At 46.4% G+C, this 22875-nt stretch overlaps 1 protein-coding gene across 1 annotated transcript in view; it reads left to right on the top strand.

The window, feature by feature from the left end:
• SLC24A3 (solute carrier family 24 member 3) overlaps positions 1-22875 on the top strand; it is a 445716-nt gene that overhangs the window by 53309 nt on the left and 369532 nt on the right. Inside the window, exon 2 of the mRNA XM_004585641.3 lies at positions 11979-12107. Within this exon, the coding sequence (XP_004585698.3) occupies positions 11979-12107 (129 nt within the window). The remainder of the gene's footprint in view (positions 1-11978; positions 12108-22875) is intronic.

Genomic DNA, 22875 nt, shown 5'->3' with positions numbered 1-22875 from the left:
GTCTCAGTTCCCCATTTAGGGAAAATCAACCCAGGCTGACTGGAGCTGGAAAGAAAAAGCTGCAAGGTATGAGTGATGGGCCCAGGAGCAGTCTGGCTTCTGGTATTCAGACCTGAATTGTGACATCATCAGGATCTGACAGTCTTCTGTCTCCAGGTATAGCTCTGTTCACCTTTCTGTGCTGGCTGTGTTCTTGGACTCTTAAGCCTCTAGGCACAAGTGGATAGGCCTCCCCCTAGGAACTCTGCTTTGATTGGCCTACCTTGGCAATGGACACATGTCTGAACCAATCATCATGGCCTGGAAGGACATCAACCAGGGCTTTAGGACAGGCTGTATCCTGGGAGTGAGTGGGTGGCACTTCTGAAAATCTAAGGCTGGTTCAAATGATGGAAGAAGAGTTGAATATAGTTAGCATTTCTGATTTCCCCATGGAAGCTTTTTGAACTCTTCTCTGCAAGTGCCAGTGTGCAATAATAAAAGAAATGATATCATCGGGAAGTTCCCAGTCCAGTGCAGAAAGTAAGCCAGGACCCTGGAGATCTGTGTTGTGTTAGAAGACAAGTCACCTTGTCTTTTCTTCTGCTGTCTCTGTTTCCCTCCTGGAGTCTCCCGGAACTGGCACCTTTGCAGAGAGGGGCCCAGCTGGGGCTGCAGAGCAGAAACCACTCAGCATTTCCCCTCTTCCCTCTTCTCCACTCCTGGAGGTGTTTTTACCGCAGGCATGAATCAAGAAGAGCCCACAGCGAGGGATGGTGCTTGCCCTGTTCTGTAAGGATAGAGACCCAGCAGCCTGGGCACAGTAGATTGGACAGTCGTATACACATATGTATGAATAAATCGGACTATTTATCTGAGCACAAGTGATAGCAGTGATGTTGAGGAAGCATGTGGTCAAATTCTGCTCAAATTCTACTCAGTTGAAAGGGAGAAAGGAAATTTTTAACAGAACGGAAAGAACAAACTTGGCAGGTCCACCGGGGTGAAGTGCATTTGATGAGTGGGAAATTGAGCCATGGGGAACGGGCCAGCAGAGCCTGGAGTGTGACATGTTGTGTAGCTGAAATATCCAGTGTCCTAAGAAGCTTGCATCTCCAAACTATTCAGAAGAATGTGTATCTATTTAACAATGAAGCATCATTAACACTGAACTGTATATTATTCAACACATGTGCAGTGATTTATTTTGTATGTGTGACTTTTACACATAAAAGACCCCAATATTATGCAAGCTTCATGCTCCTCAACAAATCTATGATCAGGGGTGGGTAGTGCAGCAGGATAAACCACTGTTTAGGAAACCTTCATCCCATATTGTACACAAGCTGGCTTGAGTCCCAGCTGCTCCACTGCTCATCCAGCTCCCTGCTGATGCACCTGCGGAAATAGCAGAGGATAATACAAGTCCTTAGGCCCCTTCCACCATTGCAGTTCCTAGCTCCTGGCTTCAGGCTGGCCTGGCCCCAACTGTTTTGAGCATTTGAGAAGTGAGCACAGATGGAAGAGTTCTCCCTCCCCTTATCTTTCTCATCTCCCCCTTTTCTCTGTTACTGTGCCTTTCGTACAAAATTCCTCTTATACATAAATATTTAAAAATAAGTTGGATCACCCAAGATTTTTATGTAAAGAAGCATATTAGACAAAAACTAAAGGTGAAATGAGCTATCTAAAAATGTCTATTTTAATAGAACAAAACGTTTTGCTTCGACTAAAGTGTTATAGTACTGATATTTCCATTTATGAGTGTTATTGATGGAGCATGTTTGATCATTTCTGAGTGTAGTAGTTCTGTACTTTGAGTCACAGCTGTTTATAGGTCTGCTTGTTTCAATTTGAGGTTTAGTTTATTTTTATTGAAGTTTAATGGCCTTCCTACCTAAAGTAGACCGTTGGCCAAGATGCCTGGATCCAAGTGGAGAAAAAGTACCATGAGCTATACTGACTGAATCAAGAAAATAGGTTTTCATTTTCATCCACCAGTCGTATGGAGGCTTCTGTTAAAATCTCCCTATCTTTTCTGGCTTCAGCTGATTCATCTTATAACTTTTCAGAATTTGTTACATTTGTATATTCTTTAATAAATGGGTTCAAAAGAGATTGAAATTCTTTGTTTTAGATATTTTAAGTCAGATTACATAATTCTGCTTCCCAGTTAAAGATGAAACATACAAAAGTTTTTCGCGTCTATTGAATTTTTGTCCTTTTTGAGGGCAGCACAATTTCCTGAAATTTTTTTTATTGAATAAAACAGATTTCTCTGTAGAATAAATTCTTTGGAAAAAGTAGTTATTTTTTCACTGATTGGCAAAATGTCACCTGGAAGGGTGCATGTACGTACACTCCTGATTGTGTGTGTATGTGTGCCTTGGGGGAGGTAGATGTTTCATATTCTGAAATATCTGTTAGGTGCATACCAAGCTGAGAGGCGGATGCCTTCCCAGAGAAGGTTAGCTTGTTTATAGTAATTGGTTGTTGTTGTTGTTTAATAAGAGAAATGCATACCTCATCCTAAGAGCAGTAGCTTTAAAAATGCTAAGAGATAGTGGACATGTATAAAGAGTTCCTGACCTTACCCCCAGTATCTAGGTGCTTTGCTCGCCTGAGCCTGTACAAGGTGCTGCGTGTTGCAGTCCTGAGAAAACACAAGGACATCATCTCCTCAGCCCCTCACCTATTGTGGGTAACAGCTGCCCTTCCCGTTGCATCAACAGCAGGATGTGTGGATAGGTGGGCTCTTTGCCAGGGCTATAGTCAACCTATATGTCACATATTTTACACAAGTTTTTAAGAAGTGCTGTTAGAATTATGGCATGTGACATAGACGTGGGTGTTCTGCTGTTTTCACTGTGCAGTAACTCAGGTAGCCTGACCCTCTGGAGTCCGCACTTCTAAAGGCTGGAAACCCTGTTAGTCTGTGGTCAGATGATAGGATGCCAGCTTGAAAAAAAGACTACAGACACCAGCTGGGTTAGAGGCCAGCCTGTCCATGCCTTTCAACCTTCAGTTGCAGCCTCTGAGAAAAGGATCCAATGTCTTGCACAGTCTAGCCAGTGATAGATCTGGGACCAGAATCCCAGGTCACCAGACGCTCTAAATGGCAATTTTTGTTACCATAAGCTGCCTTCCCATGCAACCCTCATACAATTCCCTGGTCAACCTGCCTTGTTTTTGCTTTAAATCCTGGTTTGGCAACGCTATTGTATCACAGAGCTGAATCACTATAGTTCTGAGAGGGCTTGGGACTTCTACTAGGCAGTTGTTGGTACAGTGAGGTCCCCGGGGCAGTGAAATTTTCTAAAATTCATAGTTGTGAAGGTTCAAGTTTAAGATCAGGTGACCCCATTGATTTGTCCTCTGGTGAGGGCTGCACAAGGCATTGGTACAAAGATTGGCTATATCTCAAGCCAGAGAGAAAGGGGACTGGGTGGCTAGACCCACACTTCTAATTTTTGTAACAACCTTCTCATGAGAATTTTCTTCAGAGAGCCTGGCCCCAGCGAGGACCTCCCATTATGCCCTCCATCCTAAACATTGCAGTTGTATCAAGGACCATAAGCTGTGACTTGCATTTAGAATCCCGCATGACTTAGGAATCAGTTCAAGTTCAGATCACTGCAAGGCTAGCTTTTAATGTTAGTGGACACTTTCCAGTGATTCTCTACCAGCAGGTGTGGCTGTCTTACTGCTTCCCAGGAAAGAGAACAAAAGAAAATGAGTCAGGCAAATCCTGCTTTTTCTTCCCTGTGAGAATGTTTGCTCATCTCTGCCCATGGGCCTCTGCATTTTCCATTGCCTTTCTTTGCCTCTGTAGTGTGCCAGCCTTTGTCTAGACAGGGGCCGCATGTGGCTGTTGAAACTTGTGTTAATTAGGATGAAGCAAAATTGGAAATTAAGTCCCCAGCTTTATAGCCACACTGAAAGTATGGCTACCATACTGGACAGGGCAGGTGTAGGAACCATCCATCACTGTCCGCAGAGGTCTTTTGGGCAGCACAGGGCTAGACTGATCACAGTTGCACTGGGGGTTTTCTGCTTGCTACAATGTGAGAAAATATCCTAGGGGGTAGTTTAACATCTCAGAATGGGGCAGCTGTCCACCCACCTGCCAGATGTGTCTCCATTTAATTTCCGACACTTCTTTGGCAGGTTAGGTGTTGGAGACAGATGGTCAAAGCCCAGCCCAGGGTGGATGACAGAGAGTATTTAAACTAGTGACATCTACCTAAAAAACTGATTCCTGTTTCACAGTCATGGATCCACAAGACACTGTTGAGTCACAGGTGCATTTGTGACTATCTCTCCCATCTCTTCTCCTAATCGCCTTTCTTTCTAGCCCCATTACCCCTTAAAGGCTGTCTTCATCATGAGGCTCAAGGTGTTAGTCTCAGCAAAGATGACGTTAATGGATTTCTAACCCTTGGATGTGCATTTGGAACAGGGTGGGTGAGGTAGGTTATTGGCTGAAGCAGTGCTCCACTGCCATGTAAGTGTCATGTGGTTCATGTCCCCTCACTAGGCGCAATGCGCACATAGGTTAGTGTTCGCTCTTGAGTCCTCCCCAGTAATCTCCGAGACTCAGCAGGTACCTGTTTTCAATGAGGGCTAATTGTAGGCTGCAACATTATTGCATGAAGAACAGTAAGCTCATCGCACTTTCATCCTCTCTCTTGTTAGACAGAAACAGGACCACTTAGGGCATCATCCTCTTCTCCCTCCTCCTCCCTTCGCTCTTCATCCCTTCCCTCTTCCTCCCCTCCCCTTCCAGGGTACCTGTTCTGATCCACTGGGCTGCTCAGTCCCACCAGTTGGAGGTCTGTGGGTGTGCTTGGAACCACTGTAGAACACATTGTCTGGAATCTTGCCATCCTTTCTGAAAGCCCAGTTGCATGTAGGCACATCTGCATATATGCCTCCAACTCCGGCATGCATACCCTTAAAACATACAGGAAAGCCTCATGACTACATGTGTGGCTTGGACTGACAGTTCTGGTATCCAGTGGGAACTTGTTCAAAATACAGATTCTCAGGGCTCACTTCAGATTGACTTGCTTGGAATCGCTTTTTCACAGGGTCTTTGGGTTATGTGCAAGTGTGTGAATTGGTGTTTGAGATATGGTTTAACTTGGCTAGTGTAAGGGAACAGATTTGAGGAGCTTAAGCAACAGGTAGTACTTAAGGACTCAGCCCCATTGGTGGCTGTAGTAATCCCATCATCTCTGTTGCATAGTTCTTTGAATAGACAGAGCTCTGAATCCAGGTGGCTGGTACTTGGTTTCCTTCAGCTTTCAAAACAACTTCTTAAAGGAGCTATGGAAACCAGTCTGGGAGGAAGTTCTCTGCTTGCCAGACCCTGTGTGGATGCTAAACCTGTATCTCCTCCTGGGGCTCAGGGGACCTTAGGGTCCTCATGGAGGACCCTGATGTTGGACTTGAGGGATCTAGCCCTGTCCAGGGAAGTTTGCAGGCCCCAAGCAACAGGTGTGGACTAAGGAGCAGTCAGCATCTGAGTGTGGTGTCACAGAGTCCCCCCAGCATGACAGTTCTCTCTGATTCTGGCACCTGCATTTCCCATTCTTTACTCACTCTCAGGTAATGCTGAAGCCCTTGGACCAAGAAACATGCTTGGCTGTTGCGTGAACACTTTTGTGCAGGAACATTTAGATAACCTGGATGTTGGCTTGGATTTGCCAAGGAAATTCCCAGGTTGTAGGGTGTGGCTGATTTTTCCTGATCTATTCAGAGCTTTCCTTTTCCTCTTTTTCCTACTTCTGGGCATCCCCACATGGTAAAATACTGTGGCTATTGCACATCTCTCCCATTTCAAATCAACTAAGTGTGTGGACAGGCCTGGAGAACCAGAGAGAGAGAAATAACGCAGGAGGCACTTACAACAAACTTGGTGCTTGGGGCATGAGCAATGAAAAGCTACTGCCTGCAAGGGCCTTGGCTGAGTTGGAGATGTCAGAGGGAAAACCTGACTTGGCCTGTCACTTTCCCAGCATCTCCTTGCTCTCTGGAAATGATATATAAACAGCCAGAGGAGAAGGAATCGAACCTCTCTTCGGCTTGGAGTTCTGCCCCCAGCCTGCTTCTCTGATGCTTGTCTACTGTGCCTTTCTGGAAGCATTGAGGAAGTTGTGGGGAACCCATATGTAGTCCACTCAGTTCGCTTGACTTCTCTTTCCTTAGTGGGGATTGGTTGAGAAGTTGGGGATCAGTTTGTGTGGATAGGACAGCCCCATTGGTGTGTGCCCTTTTACAAGGACCCTGGACAATGCAAACAGAAGCTCTGCTTGCAGCTGCAAGGCCAACGTGTTGTGTGTCAGAAGTCTGGGGTGTCCTTGCCCCTGCTCCATCTGCAGAGGATGGGAATCACTCGCATGCACCCCTACTGAGACTTTAGGGGACAGGGCAGGAAGGGGCCAGTAGTAGAGTGCTGCCTGCTGCTCCTGGGTAATCATGCATTTCCAACCTCCAGCCCCAGAGGGAGACCCTGAGGACTGTAGAGTGGAGCCAGCTGTGTAAACTGCAGGGTGAGGGGATTTATAGCAGCCATGGGGAGCTCTGAGCCAGCCTGCAGAGCTGGAGTTAGCAGCTGGTGCCATCTGCTAAACCTTTTATGCCCTTCACTGAGTTTTCTGGACATCAGTTTGGTGTTGCCTGAGGCAGACTCAGTTTGCTTATCTGTCCAAGGGGAGCAAGACTGATGCCACGCTTCTGGAGGTGAGCCAGGATTTTCACAAAGAATTGTCTTTGAGAGGGCAGGGTGTAGGGGAGCTTGTTGGGCCTGTTGGACTGTCACCCAGAGCCCCTGGACTTGAGGCTGGGGTGGCATGACAGCCATAGGCTTTGGAGTCCGCAAATTAGATCCTTCATTCCAGCAGCAGCAGGAAAGTGGCCAGCAGCCCTCAGGAGAGTGTGGGGTAAGATGGCCCAGGGAGTGCATTCACAATACTGCTGCTGATGGGGCTGAATTCCTCCTGCTGTCCAACCAGGAATCTGGATAACTTAGTGCCCCTTCCACAGGGTAGACAGCCCCCCTCCCCATAGGGTCTGGGACCAGGACTTGGGATAGGCTGGGAGCTCTGTGGGAGACTGGGCTAGCCCCAGACTGAAGGCTGTGAGCTGAGGCTGTGTGTCATGAGCACCCAGGAGTATCCACTCTTGGTGCCAGAAATCCTTGGGCTCTGCTAGCCCCAGTCTGGGGGAGGAGGAAGAAGTGAGGGGAGACCATGAGCAAGATTGGGGTGAGGAAGAGAGGGTGAGAGCTTGGTGGAGCAGCAGAGGCCGAGAAGGGCTCTGTAATGGAAACTTGGCGTACAGCCCCCGCTTACTTCCCTTTCTTGGTCCAGGCAGCCTGAGCCTTGGCTGGAAAACTGGGCTTCCACCCCTTTTAGCAGCTGCCTGCACTATCTGCCCTGTGCCTCCTGGCCCGCTCCACTCCACCCCACCCCTCTTCCCCATCTCAGAGCCTCGCAGCCAGGGGGACCACCTCTGCTGGTGATATGTGACATGGGAGCCTGGTGCCTTCCTCTCTTGACTGCCACCCCCACCCCTTGCCCATCGCTTCTCTCCCCCCCACCACTCTGACTGCCTCTCCTGAGTAATTAGGCCAACATGCAACTTCCAGGGCCTGGAAGATGAAGAGCCAAGAATGCCGTGGATGAGGGCCAAGTGTTTTTGTTGACATTGCTCGAGTGTAGCTCTGTAGAGCAGCTTCTTCGCAGTAGCAAAGAAGCTCAAGGAAGCTGAGGATGTGTGCGAGGAAACAGCAGTGACCACAGTGAGGTTGTGGGCCCCTCTCTGTGCTGTGTTCTTTACTTGCCCGCTCTCCAGACCTGGGCCTTCCCTACAGCCCACCCGCTTCTTCCCCTTCTCCCTAAAGACAACAGGAACATCTATAAAAGTTCACAGATAGTGCCTGCTGCTAAAAGAATAAAACAGGCATAGATTTCAAGCATTTTTGCATCAGAAGGAAGTTTCCTTTTAATTTCATTTTCCATGAACTTTTGGAAATTCCCTGATATAACCAGTCATTCATGTCATGACCAGTGGGACCAGCTTTGTCTCTAGGGAATTGACACACAGCAGAGGGAATGTACATGATACACATGTAGAGTGCTCACATTTGACTGTGATTTCTGGCCATTTCTGGGCCAAAACAGCCATCTTTGCAACAGGTCCAATTGAGGCCGTCTTCCTGTCTAATCTATTATAAAGTGCAGGCTGTATTGCAGATCTACTCTAGTAAGCTGTGTCATATCATCAGGATGGATCTCATTCTATGTATGCAAGGATCTACGAAGAACTTGACCCTTTGGGGTCACCTTTCTTTCCTTCCATCTGTTTGTTATGTGATCTTGGGCAAGTGATTTAATCTGTCTGTGCTCCACTTTCCTTATTTGTGAGAGAGAGCTGATATTTCTGTATGGTGAAGATTGGAAAATCCTTCACGCATCATAGTATATGGAAGGCATGGCAGCTAAAGGGTGAGTGACTTGGTTGTGTATTGGCTCCAGCCTTAGGTTGAGCTAATCACTTGCACTCACTTATTCACCCCAAAGGAAAGCTAACCCCAGCCAGACTTAGCTGCTCCCCTGCCTCCCCAGGAGTGTTGTGAGGACGAATGAACAGAACAGTGCTGTCAAACTTGATTCTTGGTGGCAGAGAAATGACTGCAAAGCCTTGCTTTCCCAGAATCTGGTGTTTGGGCTGTTCTAGCAAAGGACAGTGGTCAGATATATTTTTGTTGAGGTAAGTTTGTGGGTTTTGGAATTTGGAGGTATTGTCTTAATAACTTCTGATTTCTGAAGATATTGAATTATTATGTTTAACAAATCCTGATTTTCTGCTACAATAGTTGGCTTTATTTTTGTATCTCTTAACTGATATCAGCTTTTCTCTTAGAATTACAGATCCATGGAAACTTGGCATATGCACCAAGCTTCAAAGTCACTGGAAGGGTTACTCTTTGCTTCTTTGCAGATATTTAGCGTCTCTGAGAAGCTTGGTATCCTATTACCACAAGTCCCTTTCTCGGACTCAGATTATGAGAGAGATAGAGCAACCAGTTTGCCCAACTTTATGTAACTTGTTAGCTGCCATACAGGCTGACAGATGTTATAATGTTTTGCCCACATCACATTATTCCAGCCACAACAGTACACACTGGCATTGTACAGCTTCTATTACCTGCATCTCATTATTGGACGCATTATTGGATGGCAGATTGGGAATGCAAAGGAATGAAGACTCCAGGGAATAGTTAGCCTTCAGCCAGTGGAAGACCAAAAGCAGGTGGATAAATACCCATGCTCCATCATCCTTTGAGTGTCTTAGATGTGTGTCAGCATTGGTCCGTTGTCTCTCATCTCTGGTTGATGTATGCCCACATTGATCCCTGAGCTTTCCGAGGGCTTAAGCTGCAGGCGATTCATCCTATTCATGTGCTCTATGGGCTGTCCCGTCTTCCATGTCTCATTGCACCATGGCTCTAATGGTTCTTCCTGGAATCTCCTTCCACAGAAACCCTGCTTCCCAAGTCCTGCTCTCAGGGGCTGCTTCTGGGGAAGCTGGCTGGAGGCACAGATGATGCCTTCTACACACTTTTATGGTAATAGAGTGTTACACTTACTTTTTAGGTTGCTTGCTGGAGCCCAAAGAACCAGCCAGCCATCAAAGTTAGCCAGAATGTTGCTTTTGCCCTGACGTATCTTAGATAATCCTGACAGTTTGGAGTATACCAAGACACTGACTGCCATACAGGTGTTTGTATTTCAGACTCTGAAATTATTGTTCATCCAAGTTGGGCTCCATATTCTACATTTGTCAATTTTGTTTTGTAGGGCTTTCCTGGCCATATCTAGAAGTTGTAATTCTGTATCTTGATAATTGCACCCAGTTGTATCAGGGGCTATATTTGAGGAAGACCTTGATGTGTGATCTATAGGTATTAGGTATGTCTTGGTTGGTTGGAAAAGATGCCCACAAGCATTGTGATTTCTGAATGCTGTCATGAGTCTCACTCACTCTGTGTTGTGGAATGTGAGTAATGTTTTCAAAATGCTTATTCAGCACTCATTCTGACTCAGTGGTGCTTGGTGTTATAGGGAGGCATTGATTAGTGTCATGATTTAGTAATAAAGGGGAAATAACTTGAGAAACCATCAATCACCGTAGAAATAGAAGAGTGAGTAGAATGACCCTTGACTCTTCAGAACAACATGTCTTTGTGGGTACAGTCTGAAAAACCATGGGGCCTGTGAGTTGGACCCTTGTCTTGTGTTTAAATCTATAATCTTACTCTAGCATCCCTTATACTCATGAGATAGCCATCGCTTGCTGCCTCTTCTTGCTGTTGTACCCAGCCTTTAGCTGGAGGCATCTTGATTGTTCTCCTCCTCTATCAGAACCTGGCCTCAGGCCCTGCCATGCTTCTGCCTTTTGTCTTGCTGGATTTATTCACCAAGGTCAGACTATGAACTGTCCTTTCTTGAATTCTCTGCTGGAAACCTGTCACATCAGGCTTCCTCCTTCTTTCCCGGCTGTCTTAGTCCTTTGCTGCCTTTCTTTATCTCCTTATTCTCTGGGGCGGGGGGGGGGGGGAGGGAGGTTGGGTTCTTTAGTCTCCACCTTCTACTCTCAGTGAGGTCACCCATACATGTGTTACATGCCCTTCCCTGTTCTCTTGTGCCTGTCCTGACACTCTGCAGCATAGCTCTCTCCCCTGAGAGGCCTCCATTCATGCATCCCTTGGGATGCTCTGCAGGCCCTTCAAATGCCACACATCCTGAACAGAATGGACAGCATCCTCTTCCCCTCTCTAGAGTGTTCTTCAGCCTCTGTTCTTTCTCCTAGCACTTCCACAGTCATCTAGAGACCTGGGCACTGGTAAATGCTCATCTTCTAATGTGTGTTCTGGGGTCTGCTTTCTCCTAAATCATGCCCTTGTCTCTTGTATGTTAAGTGTACTGTGTTGACCTCTCTATCCTGTGCTTTGTGGCTGGTGGAATAGTGCCTTTTTCTTGGGAGATCTCTCAGAAACAGATTCCCAAGAAAATGTTCAAATGCAAGTGGTTTCTTTGGGAGGTAATTCAAGGAAACACTGGTTTGAGTAGATGCTGCTGAGCTGAAGTGAGCTCATTCTAAATGAAGTTGATAATACCTGTCTCTTCCCAACTCTATTTTATTTTTGAAAACTCATTCATTTTACTTTTATTTGAAAGGCAGAGTTACAGAGAGGACACACACACACATGCACACACACAGAGGGAGCGTGAGAGAGAGAGAGAGAGAGGGAGAGAGAGAAAGAGAGAGAGAGATTGATTGAGATTCATGAACTGATTTTCCACTCTCTGATTCACTCCCCAAATAGCCATAATGTCCTGAATTGAGTTGATCCAAAACCAGGAGCCAGGGAATTCTTCTAGATTTCCCATTTGGGTGCAGGGACTCAAGGACTTGAGTCATCCTTAGGTGGGGGCTTAGCCTACTTCACCATGGTGCAGCCCCACCAACTCTTATTTTCAATGACATCATTCTGGTAGCTTGAAGTAGGGGGTATTGACACCAGGGAAATTGGCCCATAGCTGGGGAATTGGTTGTGAAACAATTCTCAGCATGTTGTTGGGAACAGACTGGAGATAGGAACTAACATGATGTGCTTTGCCAAGAGACTTATACTATAGACAATTGGAGGTGAACCCCGCTGAAGAAAGCTCTGTAAGTTTGTTAAGAATGCACACCGGCAAGCCATTCCACTCAAGCACTGAGGTGCCAATGCACAGTTTCTAGCTGCTGTTGACTGAGGACTGCTCTGTGGTCTGCAGTCATCTCCAGCAGCCAGAGCAGTCTTCAGGCAGTGAGAGGCAGGTGGTCTCCCTCCAGGCAGGACTGACCAATGTCCATTGGCATCCAGTGCTAGTCACGGCTGAAATCCAAAGGTTGGTAACCTGTGGTTATTCTCTGTTTCTCTCCAGAATTTGACCTCATGGACCTCATTGGGGAAGACAGAAAGTGGATGGTGGGGAGAAAGCTGATGCAAGTGAATGACACTCTTACTTCTGAAGATGCGGGGCTGTTGAGCAGCAAGAACTGCACTGAACCAGGTAAGATGACAGCTGTGCCACTGGGCATTTGCTGCCTTTTCCTCTGGGTATGGCTGAGGAAGAGCCAAATGCTGTATTTCTGTTGTTGTTGATGTTAATTCGAGTTCTTATCTCAGGAGTCTTGAGGACTATCCAGGGCAGGTGTTTAAGAAACGAAAGGTGAGATCCCATGAGGTGGTGATGATATGTTTCTGCTTCTGTTTTCTTTGCCTTGTTGAGAAGAAGTGTGTTCTTCCAACACAGGACCTGTACAAGCGCGGAGGCTGGCGCTGGGCTGGCAAGGGGGAAACTGAGTCAGGAGGACATCCAGTAGCCATGCTGGTTTGGAACCCTGAGGTCCTCTCTGGCTGATTTCGTGCCTGGAGCCTTGTTTTTGTCACAGTAGAGACACAAGGCTGGGCCAAGTCTTCACGCTAATCATTGCTGTTCTTTGAAGAAGTGAATTTTGGTCTGTCATTTGTTGTATTTGCTGTATATTGTGTGTTTCCTTAGAAAGATGTGCAACATTCTGCATCAAAAATTCCTGAGAAAGGCAACACACAGCAAAGTCAAGGGAATGAGGGATGGTCCTAACCCAGATCATGAAGCCTTCTGGGCTGTGATGAGTTTCCTGAGAGTTGGAACAGAAAGAAAGGCACTGGGTCTTGGGAGAGGCCAGCCTTGTAGGCCCTGGACGAGGGCTCTTCAAAGGGTTCATGGAAAATACACATTATTAAAAACACTTAGGCATAGGTATCAAGTTTTTGATGCCCAAATCAACTTGTAGTTCTATTTTGTTCATGAACTTTTTCAATACTCTCACATGATCTCAGTGTGTATGACTAAACTATGCAGTGCATTTAAAATTTAAAAACCATTGCTAGTTCATGGGCTGTGTAGACACTTGGGATGTGTTGGGCCTGGGGCCTGGCTTGGGTTTGGGCATTTCCTGGAGTCCCCTTCAGGGAATCAGTGATGTATTGCGCTCACATGCAGTGCTACCATATAAGGACATAAACAATCCTAGTGACAAAGAACCACAGGCCTTGGAGTTCAGGAGTTTCGGTATTATCTCCTCATTTGGGGTGAAAGGTAGGGAGAAGGGCCCTTCCCTGCCATACCTAGGGTCTTCAACAATCAGCACCAAAAGCAAAGTACTCCAGAGTTAAAAATAGTTTTCCCCACCCCTTGAAAAATCCCTACAAACCCAGTACTCCTCTATTTAAAGGACTGAGAGCTGCATAGAGTCGTAGGCTCAACACTCCCATTCTTGATGGCTAGTGAAAGCCATGGGCAGCTCTGTTAGCTCAAAATGAAAATGGCCACAAGGGCTTCAGTACTTGAGCTCTGGCTGTAGAGTCAGGTGTGTCATCTGAAGAGACATAACAGGGATGGCAGGGGATCTTTGGCAGGATCCCTGTTGGTTAATCTGGCCTCATAGTTGACGTCTTCCTTCAGTGAATAGATTTTAGCGATTTTTGGTGGATGGGATGTTAAAAGACAGGAATTTCTTAGAAGACGGGAAGTACAGTATTCCAAAATCCAGTTATCACTTTTGTATAGGAAAGGATGGATCAGAAATGGTGTTGGCTTTGATCACATGCAGGGTTGGATGGGAGTGGGAGACTTTTGTGTCCTGTTGTTAGGGTTGTGGTTTGAGGGAACAGGAGGTGGTCTCTCTGTGAGTAGCTGTGCTCAGTGGGTGAGGAAATGCCTTTTGCAGAGTGACAGATGTGAAAGCATCCAGTGGATTAAAAAGTATCCCAAGAGAGGAAATGACTCAGCTTCACAGATAGCAAAGATGGGCACAAACCAGGTGCCTGCTGGGGTTAGCGGGAGTGGGGAAGGAGAAGAGACAAAGTCAGAGAGACAGAGAGACCCCAGGATGGGAGGCCAGTCAAGCTATGTAGAGCAGGCCCAGAAAAAATATGGAACCAGATTTCTTCGCCTGGAGACTCAAGGCTAATTTCTGGGGATCTTGGTCCTGAAACCTGAAGATGATCATATAGGAGACAGGAAGAGTCCCAGTCTGTTCCTAACACAGCAAGGGCTAGCTCACGCTCATGTCCTTCCTGAAGCCTTGCTGAGGCTACCCCAGGATGCTGGGACCATTCCCTTTTCTGAATATCATTGGTGTAAAATGTTGCCAATGGTGCTGTCTGATATGATCAATCAATGGTGATTTATAAATTACATTCTGCAGCCGGCATTGTGGCCCATTGGATTAAGCCTGCACCTGTGACACTGGCATCCTGTAGAGGTGCTTGTTGGGTCTTGGCTGCTCTGCTTATGATCCAGCTCCCTGATAATGCATCTGGGAAAGAATAAGATGGCCCGAGTATTTGGGCCCCTGTAACCATATAGAAGACCCAGATGGAGTTCCAGGCCCCTGGCTTTGGCCTGGTCCAGCCCCTAGCCATTGTGGCCATTCAGGAAAAGAATTGGAGGATGTGTATGAATTTCCCCCCTCTCCAATTCTGCCTTTAAAATAAATAGGTCAATCTTAAAAATTAAAAATTTAGATTTTTAATTGGACTAGCCATAGGTCAAGTAGCCAACAGCATCAGGGGACTAGTGGTTACTATGATTGGACAACACAGATTGTGGGACAGTTCCTGTTACACAGAAAGGTTTGTTGCACAGGCTGATCTTGAACTTCAAGTTGTCGTTGGAGAAATATCCTTCCAGCCTAACTGCAAACATCTCAGGGCTATGGAGGGATGCAATGATCTCAGCCCCTCTCTAAGTGGGTTTTGGAGTCGTGCTGACCAGATTTGAATCCCAGTTGAGAGAAGCAACGTCAGGCTCTCCAAGCCTCTGTCTGCTTCTTTGTCAATTGAAGTCATTCTTCAGACCTTTGCTGATTGTTGTGAGAATTGACCATGATGTCGTACAGTAGAATACAGTAGCCTGTGTTTGGTATCTCTGTAGAAAGAGCCTACTGAAGAATTTTGCCTTGTCTGCTGGGGACCACGTTTCCTGGTTATGGGTGGGTCATCATGCACAGTTCTCAGGGATACATTCTGTAGCATGTTTCCATAGTGAATTGGAGTCTCGGGCTTTGAAGAGCTGGTACATGGCAGTAACAATAAGAAGCAGCAGTATTTGCCACTGCTCAAGTCACCTGCTTCTAAAGAGTGCAGTGGAAACCTTGTCACAGATCCACATGGCCCTCCCTGCAGTGCTGTCAGGAATCTGCTTCTTAGCTTTGATGGAAGTGATACTTTATGCAACATCAAAGCAGTGAGTCAGATCACTGATTGAGGGCTGCAATTGTGATAATATTTGTCTTTTCTGTCTGTAATTTAGTGTTGGGTGGGAGAATGGCGCTGGAGTGAGCCGGGGTCAGGACCTTGACCAGACATCTCCCAGTTTTCTTTGCAAGCGCAGTGTCCATGTATATTGCTTGTACTGATCAGGTGCAAAGGTGTCTGCCCTGAAAAGTCTTCCATGTAGACTCCCTGCCTATTTGTGAAGACGCTATTAGCATCTCCAATGGGATTCTATTAGAGGGATGGTAAGGAATGGTTACACAGGAACCGGAGTGTTTGGGGTGTCAGTGGGTGTTGCAGTCATAAGGGACCTGGCATTCAGATCCTGATGTCTCTCATCAGGAACGCCCATGGCCACCTCTGATGTCACAGGTCACTCCTAAGGTGTCCCTGGGACCCCTGGGTTTAGCAGTCTTTGAGTAAAGCCATTGACTCAAGCAGTGGAGATTGAATTGCCTCTAGTCTAATTATGTTTCCTCTGGGAATTAGGGGCTGGCTTGCTCTCAGATATTCATTCCTTGACCAATGGAAAAAAAATCCTGGTTCATCTCTTTTATTACACAAACTTGTTGATTCCTAGATATTCTAAGAATGCAGACTCACAAAACCTTTTACACTGAGACAGACACTTTGCTCAGGAACTTCTTCATGTTACAAAATGCCATGCCATTCCTCAGATCCACCTCTGCTCCCTCCATCCCTCTCCCACCTTGCCTTCCCCTCTCCTTTCTGAAAAGGAGGAAGGGGAAAAAGACCACAGTACCCAGGTTGTGGGCCAGGGATGCTCAGGGTATCAGATCCTGTTGCAAAATGCCAGTGCTTTTTTCTTTTTTTCTTTTTTTTGAAGATTTATGTATTTTAGTTGGAAAGTCAGATATACAGAGAGAGGAGGAGAAAAAGAAAGGAAGAACCTCCGTCTGATGGTTCACTCCCCAAGAGACCACAACAGCTGGAGCTGAGCCAATCTGAATCTAGGAGCCAGGAGCTGCTTCCAGTCTCCCACACTGGTGCAGGATCCCAAGGCTTTGAGCCTTTGTCTTCTGCTTTTCCAGGCCACAAGCAGGGAGCTGGATGGGAAGTGGGGCATGAGCCAGCTGCCATATGGGATCTCTGTGCATGCAAGGTGAGGACTTTAGCCACTAGGCTACCGCACTGGGTTCTGTGCTGTTAGTGACTGATGATATCCTTGACATGGCATGATCATTGTATAGCTTCTGTCACTTTAAAGATATGTTGCTTTATACATTTAAGATGTTTTTTAAAAATAGTATTTTTTCTCTGCCACTCAAAAAAACTGATTTTGATAGAAACTTGTGAGTTTTTTTTTAACCTCCAAAATAACCTAAAAAAAGACTGACCCAGGGTTTCGATTTTTTATTTCTGCAATCATTCCAGCTCTCTGTGAATTTTTAAGGTTGTTTTTTTAGCCTGACACTGCCAATTGCATCTGCAGTCGGGAAATGCATCATTGTCTTGGCAAATAACACTTGAAACTGTTTACTCAAATGACCTATTAAGAGAAATTTAACTTTGAATAAATTTGATCCATGGAAAATTAAGTTAGCTAAATGTAATATTGAGGGCGGTGGACAACTGCAGCAGAAATGAATTCTTTGTAATATTTATGTGTACACTTTGCATGAATCTATTTACATACTTTGCTGACTGTCTCCAGGAAAATCCATCATCATTTGGATTTTGGTTCTTTGCTGTTGTAAGGCAATGAGTCTTTCTTCAAAGTGCTTCTCTGAAATAGGCTTTGGAAGAAGCGATATATTGCTGATGATGGCCTGTGGTGTGGACTTGGCTGTGAGGTCCCTCTGAGCCCCTTTTGATTAAAGCGGATCTCCTGCTAACTGTCCTGCTGAGCTGGGGTGCAGGTTGCCGAAGGTGAGGAAGACAGGGTGGGACTATGTTTCAAGTACAAGATGAGGCTTGTGGGATTGTGCCCTCAAGGGAGTATGCCAGGAGTGTTGAGCAGACCAGCTGTATGGAAGTGGTCAGAAGCCACATCGTCTGGGAGTTACACGTGAGCTCCGGCATAGGAGAGAAGCCAGGGAGCCTTTGGAAGCAGCGATGTGAATGTAACTTCTAAGGTTTAGTGTGTCCCATAAATAAGAATCATGGCCCAGACAGAGCAGCAAACAGGGTAGATCCGTTGACAGTGTGGAGTGTGATCAAGGGAAGCATTAGGATCCTGCTGCTTGGGGGTTTCAACGGTAACATTGTGGTTGGCTGGTTTAGAATCACAGGACTAAGCAGGTCCTCTGTGTAAACCATGGACCAACCAGTGTTCATCCACTACATGAAACCTCAACTGCCGAGACACAACACCTGTCTCAGATGACAGGGCTTATCTGGAGCATAAACAACCTCCCAACTCCTGCATAACAGAGCAGTGCCTATTAATAATGGAATATAAGATGTGATGTTGACACAATCCAAAGTAGCGGTGTCTAACAGCAACAATGCAAGCTACAAGTGTAATGTAGTAATTTGAAATACCAAGAGTAAGAGTGTGTTCAACAATTAGGACTGGACTGAGAAATACAACCCAGGGGTCCCAGGTGGGTTGAAGGATTTTACTTGACCATTATCACTGCCTCATAGGGGTCCACAGTAGCTGGAAGCCAGGAGCTGCAGCCAGATACGAAACCAAGGGACCCTGGTGTGGGATATAGGTCTTACCCAGTGTCCTAACCTCTAGGCTAAATGTCCTTAAAAGGTATGTTTATATTTTCTAGTAGCCACATAGTTAAAATAAAAGAAAACAGATGAAATTGATTTTTAAAAAAGACTTATTTTTAGTTTGAAAGGTAGCGTTACACAGAGGAAAGAGAGAAAGAAGTATCTTCCATCTGCTGGTTCATTTCCTAACCAGAGTTGAGCCGATATGAATACCGGAGCCAGGAGCCTCCCCGGGATTTCCCACGTGTGTGCAAGACGCCAAGGGACTTGGTCCATTCTTTGCTGCTTTCCGAGGCCATAAGCAGAGTGATGGATGGGAAGTGGAGCAACTAGGACACAAACTGGTACCCATGTGGGATGCACGTAGCAGGCAGTGGCTTAGCCATCATGGTTCCAACCCCTGAAATTGATTTTAATTATAGATTATACATAGCCATCCACCTCCAAAATAAAAGAAGTAACAGTGTGCACTCACCTTGATGTGGTTGTCACTAGGTTTGAATCGAGGAAAGAATGAAGTGTAAGGTCTTAAAGTGCACACATGGTTTTACCAGCTCACACAGCTTTCACTAACCTCTCTCTTAAGTTGTTATGTTCATAATGACTCAACTAATAACTGTTGACATTCTTAAGTGGAACAAATTAGAGACTAATGTCATATGCTTTTTAATTTGTATCAAGTTCTTTACTGAATCAGTGTGATGGAGTAATAGTAGCTGCTGTAACAGATTTGGGGATTTAACATGAGAGACATTTCTTTGTTTCTCATGTGGAGTTGTGGTTTGTGGCTGGCCCTGTGGCAGGAAATGGGCATGGCACTCCAGATCCTTGGGTCTCGAGGCTTTCCCATCCTTGGACTTGGCTTCTCAGGCTGCCTTGCCTTTTCCCAGGGCAAGGAAGGCGCATGGGAGCTTATGGATAGTTGTAGGGTGCTTGGGGGTGAAGGCTCATTTCTGCTTCACATTCCCATTGGCCAGAACTGGGTCCCATGACACTTGGCTCAGTTTGTGGGGATGTGGGGACATGCACAACAGCACCATGTAGAAGGAAGAGGAAGCAGGTTTGGTGCATCAGGGTAGTCCCTGCTGTGTTCATTTTCCTTAAATTCGTTTATTTATTTATTTTAAAGCATCAGCTCCCCCCTTTTTTCCCTGTAGGTTTACACTATTCCAAAGGCAGTCAATGGCCATTGTTGAAAAATCCTAACCCACTAAAGTCTTCCTATCCTGGCTTTAACTCTTGTCTTTCATTTCTCTCAAGTGGCCAGTTTCTCTTTTCACCTTGGTAGGGTCCTGTGGTGCTCATTTGCAAATGGTCCCTTTCTTTGGGAAAACAAACATCATAGGGGAAAAAATCAGGAATGCTTTTGTTTAAATGAAATCATCTATACAATCATGTGGGAGGAACTTGAGATCTGGAGTCAGGAATCCTTCTGCACTGCCAGGTGAGTTGGTTACATGCTGTGGTCCGCATCTCCACCCTCTGCAAAATGCACGTTCGGATGCCTTCTTTAAAAGCTTGTGAGCATCACAAAGTGGAGTATGAGCACATTATTCAGTGCGGTTCAGCAGTAAGGCAGGCTTCTTGTAGGCTGGGCTGAGCGAGGAGGATGCACTGAAGCATTAACCAAGAGGTTTCTCATTAACGAAGATTTCTGGTCTAAGAGGCGGCTATGTAGATAACCAGGATGAAAGAGAGGGCTGAGGATTTTCTGCTTTACATGAATGAAGAGTTTAAAAGTCTCAGACTGCAGACTTCATGCCTCCTAGGTTTGACGTCCCTTTAAGACTCTTTTTCTGTTGAAGAATTCTTTGTAAATCCTATTCTTTCAAATCAGCCTTGGCAGCCTCCATGGGTGGTGCCTGGAATGCCTAGGAAACACAGATAAAGGGTGATAAACTTGGTCTTCCTTGTGGAGCCTTTGGGTGGATTTGCTGGGTCCTGCTGAAAGCCCTTTCACGTTTATTAGCTCATTCAAATGTGTTTGGGCCCTTGGGAGGAATAACTCAAGGTCAGACGCAGCCGGATGAGGGTGCCAAGTTGATGGAACAGTTAGCCTGAGATGAAGGCAAGTTGAGATAGAGTTGAGGGTGGGGAATCCTAAACATGAACAGAGCTGAGCTTATGGCTTCTTGTTGTATTGGAATCCTTTTTTCTCCAAAGCAGCGTGTTCCTGTTGAGGGAGCTCTCGCACAAACTGGGCCAGGTAACTGTTGTGAATAAACTTTTACTGGGACGCAGCTGCACACACCCACTGCTTTTGCAGAGTTCAATAGCAACACAGACTGCAGGGAGTTCGTTGTCAGCGTCCATCATCTTACTGTTAGGATGTATTCACTTCTTTCACTGAGAGTCCTTCTTTGGTCTGTACACATACGGATGTACTCTGCGGCTCTCTTGCTGTAGGTCCTGGGGCTGGTACCTCCTAGAGCTTGCAGGGGAGGTTGAGGCAGGAAGAGTGCCCGCAATTTCCCTTCTGTTCTTTCTGATCCCCCTCCCAGATTGCTGGAGTCAATATTTTTAGTGCTACTTCTGGACTTAGGGTTTGAGATTCAGATATTCTTCCCTTCCCCATCTCCCCAACCTGGACACACAATCAAAACTATGAACATTTCTTTGTTCCATGGGTTAGAGATCTGTTTAAAATTTTGCTTATGATAGGCCAGCATTGTTTAATGGTGGGTAAAGCTGCCAGCTGTGACACTGTATCCCATTTGCGCATTGGCTTCCCCGCCTCTGATCCAACTCCCTGATTATGGCCTGGGAAAGCACCAGAAGATGACCCAAGGGCCTGGGCCCCTGCCACTCACAGGCAAGACCTGAGTAAGGCTCCTGGTTTCTTCTTGGCTCAGCCCAGTGTGGCCTTTTGGGGAGTGAACCAGCATCTACCAGTTGCAGCACTCTAGGGCTGCCTTCCTGTTGCCCCCTCATTCACTGGACAGCCAGGCATTCACTCATCTGCTCCATTCCAGGAAGCCTTGGCTGTATTTCTAAGCTTTCTGAGCTTTTCTTTCCCCTCTTACTATACCCTGCAAAATCTACATATATTGATGTTGTGCCTCGTTCAGTCTGTGCATCTCATCTTGCCTCCTGGTCTCTGTCACCAGCTCAGAAGCAGGAGCCTGCTGAAATAGCCATGGGACTGAGAGTAAGGCCTTGGGATATGATGGCCTCTGTGACCTCTGACCCTGAATGTGACACTCCAGGCCTCCTACCTTCCTCCCCTGGGGCTCACTGAGGCTTCTCCAGGCCAATGTGTCTCTCAGCAGGCTCCAAGGAACGGCCTGGATAAGTGCTGTGAGAGGATATGCTGAGCATGACTGGACAGAAGCATCCAGCATGGGCTGCCCCTAGCCGGTGGGCCCACGGCCACCTGAGATATATATCCTGGGACCAACCCCATCTAGGCCCATGACAAGGCTCATGTTTCATCTTCAGTGACATATCTGGGGTGCAGAAGGCTAAGCTGCTACTTGGGGTCCCACATCTCATGCTTGAGTGCCTAAGGTCTCTGCTGTTTAGTGTTTCTAATCCAGCTCCCTGCTAGTGTACCTGGGAGAAAGTAGATAGGGATCTCTCTCTCTCTCTTTCCTTTCATCCCTGCCTCTTTAAAACATTTATCTTCTTTATTTGAAAGACAGAGTTATAAAGTCAGAGATCTTCTATCTCTTGCTCCACTCCCCAAATGACTACAATCACTAGGGGCTGGGCCAGGCTGAAGCCAGGAGCCAGGAGCATCTTCCAGATTTCCTATATGGATTCAAGGGCCCAAACTCTTTAGCTGTGCTCTGCTTCTTTCCCAGGTACAGTAGTAGGAAGCAGCCAGGACTTGAATCAGTACCCGCAGGGGCTGCCTGTACTGCCGGTAGCAGCTTTGCAACTATGCAGCAACACCAAGCAATCTGTTTCTCATTTCTCTCTCACTCTGTCTCTCTCTGACTCACTCACTCTTTCAAATAAATCAATCTTAATAAATAAAGAAATAAGGGCATGTCTGAGTTATCATGTTGGTGTTTCTGAGACCCTGATAAAGGGTCACTGCCATTGATCTGGCTGAACTTGCTGTTATAGAACAATCAAAACCCTGAATGAAGTATTAGGAGCCTTATTTTAGAAGCCAGCTGAGAACAGATTGGATTTGGACACAGCCCAGTGTCACATCCATCATGTATTATGACCCTGCAATCACACCTTGGAGGCACTCACCCAGCACTCATGCCTCTGGTTTCAGCAACACTGCCCTGAGGAAGGGCAGCAGCTGGCTGCAAACCAGTTGGGCAGAGGCCCTGGAGGGGGCTAAGGACTGGACTCCAATGTCAGGGCTACCCTCATGGAAGCATCTCTCACTCTGGGGACTGAAGAAGTGCTGCAGAATCCCCTTCCCCTGCCTGAACGCCACTGGTGCCCACGTCTTATAAAGTACCCTGGAGTAGAGTTAGGAATGTGGGAGGAATCCTGACTCTGACACCCCCAAGCCATGGGTCTTGGGGCGACCTTGTAGCTGTGCCTCAAAGCATTGATTTCTTGCCCTGTGAAACGGGAGTCATTTCTAGAACAAACAGAACACGTGAAGTGTGTAGTACATGGCCACTGCTGTCTGTGACCCTGGGCTCACTTCCTAAGCATATAATCAGCAAATCCTTGCAAGTCCAATGAACAGGCGTCTTAATTCTGAGTTGTTACAGGGGCCACAAGCTTCCTCTGAGTCTCCCACATGAGTTCAGGAGCCCAAGAACTTGGGCTATCCTCTGCTACTTTCCCAGGCGCATTAGCAGGGAGCTGGATTCAAAGAGTTTGGCTTTTATTTACATACTTTTGAAGGCATGGGG

The sequence above is a fragment of the Ochotona princeps genome, chromosome 22 (assembly GCF_030435755.1).
Source record: "Ochotona princeps isolate mOchPri1 chromosome 22, mOchPri1.hap1, whole genome shotgun sequence".
Lineage (NCBI taxonomy): Eukaryota > Metazoa > Chordata > Mammalia > Lagomorpha > Ochotonidae > Ochotona > Ochotona princeps.
Note: the sequence above shows the minus strand (reverse complement) of the source record. Positions and strands in the feature narration are given on the sequence as shown.